A 3,513-nucleotide genomic window follows, 5' to 3' on the forward strand; every position below is an offset into this window, starting at 1 on the left:
CAATTAAATATTACCTATTAAGCAATTTAAACTTCTTTTTTGGCTAATATAAAGCTGAAATGGGTCTCAAAAAATGTATAGTAAGAAAATAGAGTCGCAAGTCAAAAAGTTTGAAAACCACTATGTTACATAATATAAATATTAAATACATACGTACATAATTTATGTATGTCCTAAATTATATTTAAAATTTTTAATTTCAATTAATCATACTAGGTACGTATTTTTAACAACACATATATAGGTACACTATCATTTTAGACGTTATACATACAATAGGTACATTGGTTTTTAAATTAAATTTTTAATCATTATTAATTGATTATCCGCACCCTCTCGGTCCAAATTAGTGTGCGGATAATCGATGCCATAAAAGCTTTAAGCCGGTTACACATTGACAATACGGGTTTTAGGTACTATAGCGTATGCGATTTACCGCCTATAAAATTATACACACGCGTCTAGAATTTATTACCAATAACAATTTATACCATTTATACAATTAAAAGGTACTATATGTATATCTATATACTATCTAGTTATCTTATCGCTCCACGCAATACGCCTATATCATACGATTATTGACATCGATCAATATATTATACATATATACAGGTGTCAGGTATAAATAACTGAAAAGTTCACTGGCCATTGCGGTTAAAATTAAAATTTTGATTTTATTCGGTAGTAATATCTCACAATATAACAGGCAGGCTATATAAAATACAAAATAGAACATTTATATACATTTTTTTCGCCGTTATGGAATGATTCATAATTAAATCAGAAAAAATCAGGACACGCTTCTAGTGAAAAATTATAAAATATATTTATATATAGTAATTATAAAATATTTTTATATTACTACTGAACAGCGTATAAAATGGACGAAATTACTATGATCATTATACAGTGATTTAATAGTTTCGACGATATTGCGCCTATAGATGATAATATGTATTATAGTTATAATAATGTATTGGTATAAGTGTACAACAATAATTATAATAACCAAGACTGGCATCCCTTTGACGTATTATACCTATATATAATATATATATACACGAAATCACAGTACTTACGTGCGTCGACATCACGCAACATGACCGACACACAAAATTTCAAAAACATGATTTGAAACGCGTACTCTGTAGAGTTTCACCGCTTCATACCTGTTGTAGTCCAAGTGTCGTACGACTAATCGACCGAACACTGCGCGTAAACTGCGTGAATAGACGCATAGAATTGTAATAACAGGTACGCTACACATTACTGTCGTAACGTAAAAACAAAATATAACAATATTCTAATAACTACAGTATCTACGGGATAAGTAAAATACAAGTAAAACAATTCAAAACAACCAATTAGGTACAAGCAAATTGTTGGATATATTAAAAATAAAAAAATAATAAAAAAAGGTACAGAAGCAATAATAATATTAATATTATTACGCACGCGACTAAGTATACGACAACGTTAAAAAAATATACAGATAATTTACAAATAAAAAAAAAATTCAAAATAACCTCATGGGTTCGAGCTGAGTATATTATGAATTTTATAATACATAAAAAATAAAATTATATAATAAAATTGGTTGCCCAGAATACCTTAAACTACGCGATGGTACACCCCATGCACTGGATAGTGAAATGCAAAAATTCCATGCCGCATCCGTGATCGTTGTCCCTTCCGCCGTCGTCGCCTTGTGACCTGTTGATCGCACGGTCGCACTTCTTGCAGCGGCCGTTCCGTTTCATGCAGCGACCTTTGTGTTTGCGGTCGCTACCTTCGCCGGCTTTATCACGTTGCAACTCGGCGGCCATCGGTATGCCACGAGTGCTGATATGCTTCTCGCCGCTACTGTCGCCGCCTTTTTCGCTTTGGCACTCGAGGGCTCTGGGTTTGCCGTGAGTGTTCTGTCCAAGATCAAGTGCCACTGCTGCAGCGTTCGTTGTGGACGGCTGTGGCCGCAGCTGCGCAGGCGGGGACGGCGCCATCATCGGTGGTACGTGCGGGTGCATGCAGAGCGGTTGGAAGAATCGCGACGGTTGCGCGGCTTTTCCGCATCTGCGGGCGAGCCCGGCGGAACCGGACAGTCCGTCAACGATCGCGAGATCGCGTCTAAAGCGTTGCAAATCTCGATTGGTGACCGAAAACGAATTATTTGCGCGCGGCTTCGGCTTGAGTAGCAGCTTCGACTTGGGTAGCGGCTGCTGCTTGGATAGCGGCGGCGGCGGCGGCGGCGGTGACAACGACGATGACGACGACGGTGTCACCGCTGACGGGGACGAAGGAGGCGATGGTTCTAACGGCTTTTCGAGGATTTGGTCGATGAGGGCCAACACGTCAGGTTCGTTCTTGGGTGGCAGTGCGAGTGGCCTAATCTGCGGCTGCCGCGAACACGAGTGCCGCAATAAAGCCAATTGGTGTACTTTTACACGTTGACGAACTGGCGACTGTTGTAACGATAGTCCAGGAACGCGATCTGGTTCGTTTTCCGCTTCGACGAACACCACTTGCAATTCAGGGTCGAACCGAACGGTTTTCCGTTCACGATTCTTTTTTACGCAATCGTCCATCCTCAGAGTGAACGCCAAACACTAAATTCAAAAATACGAGTATTTAATATTTTAATAAACACGAGTTTTTAGATAAAAGTGAAAAATAAGCGCTCTACCTGCCCAACACAATTATAACGGTACGAGTGGCAACATGCAAGTCCGGAGATAGCTGAACGACTAACACGCGTTCACGACCAACAGTGTATGATTTACCGCCGTATCGTCTGCCGGACAGAAATATTTTCTATTGGCTATTATAGAAATAGATTTTACCAGGCGACAATAAAAATCGACTTCCGTTATCACGATTTTCGAAATTGCATACGGTCGGACAATGTACCGTTTACCTACTCGTTTGGACCTTTAGACTAATGGTTTACAAGCTATATGCGGGTAGGGGAATCGTAAGTTCCTACACGAGAGTAACAGGTACAGAATTACATAATATGTAATACGTTAATTCTTACATATGTGATGTGTAAGTTACTACACAGAAAAAAAGGTAAATATGTTAGCTTCTACATGGCTTAAGACAGATACCTATGTAAACAAAATAATATACTATATTTTATATAATATTATAACTTATAAAACTGATCATGCTGTCCTTGAATAATAAAAATTAAAAATAACATTAAACATTTTATTTTTATACATTTAAACATTTTAATAGTATCTATATATACAGTAGCCGCCGCTTATAAGAATCACGGATATAAGGTTCAACACTTCAGTTATAAGACTCAAATTTCATAAAATAAATAGTTTAAAATAAACTTTTTTGGTTATGATTTAGAAATAAATTGGTATTGAAAAATTAAATAATATTCGTGTTTCTGTTGGTACCTTTTAAGTTATAAGTTATAAGTTATAACGTATAATAATTTTTATCGCAGATAAAAGTTCACATTTATCGCAACGATTATCGTTATTATATTTTCGAAAT

At 36.8% G+C, this 3,513-nt stretch overlaps 1 protein-coding gene across 1 annotated transcript; it reads right to left on the bottom strand.

Moving 5' to 3' along the window:
- Positions 1-1,392: 1,392 nt before the first annotated feature.
- LOC132926905 (transcription factor SOX-30-like) lies at positions 1,393-2,618 on the bottom strand. Its single transcript, XM_060991324.1, has one exon. It carries the CDS (start codon positions 2,583-2,585, stop codon positions 1,620-1,622), a length of 966 nt encoding a protein of 321 aa, XP_060847307.1. The 5' UTR covers positions 2,586-2,618; the 3' UTR covers positions 1,393-1,619.
- Between the last annotated feature and the right edge of the window lie 895 nt (positions 2,619-3,513).

The sequence above is a fragment of the Rhopalosiphum padi genome, chromosome 3 (assembly GCF_020882245.1).
Source record: "Rhopalosiphum padi isolate XX-2018 chromosome 3, ASM2088224v1, whole genome shotgun sequence".
NCBI classification, from domain to species: Eukaryota; Metazoa; Arthropoda; class Insecta; order Hemiptera; family Aphididae; genus Rhopalosiphum; species Rhopalosiphum padi.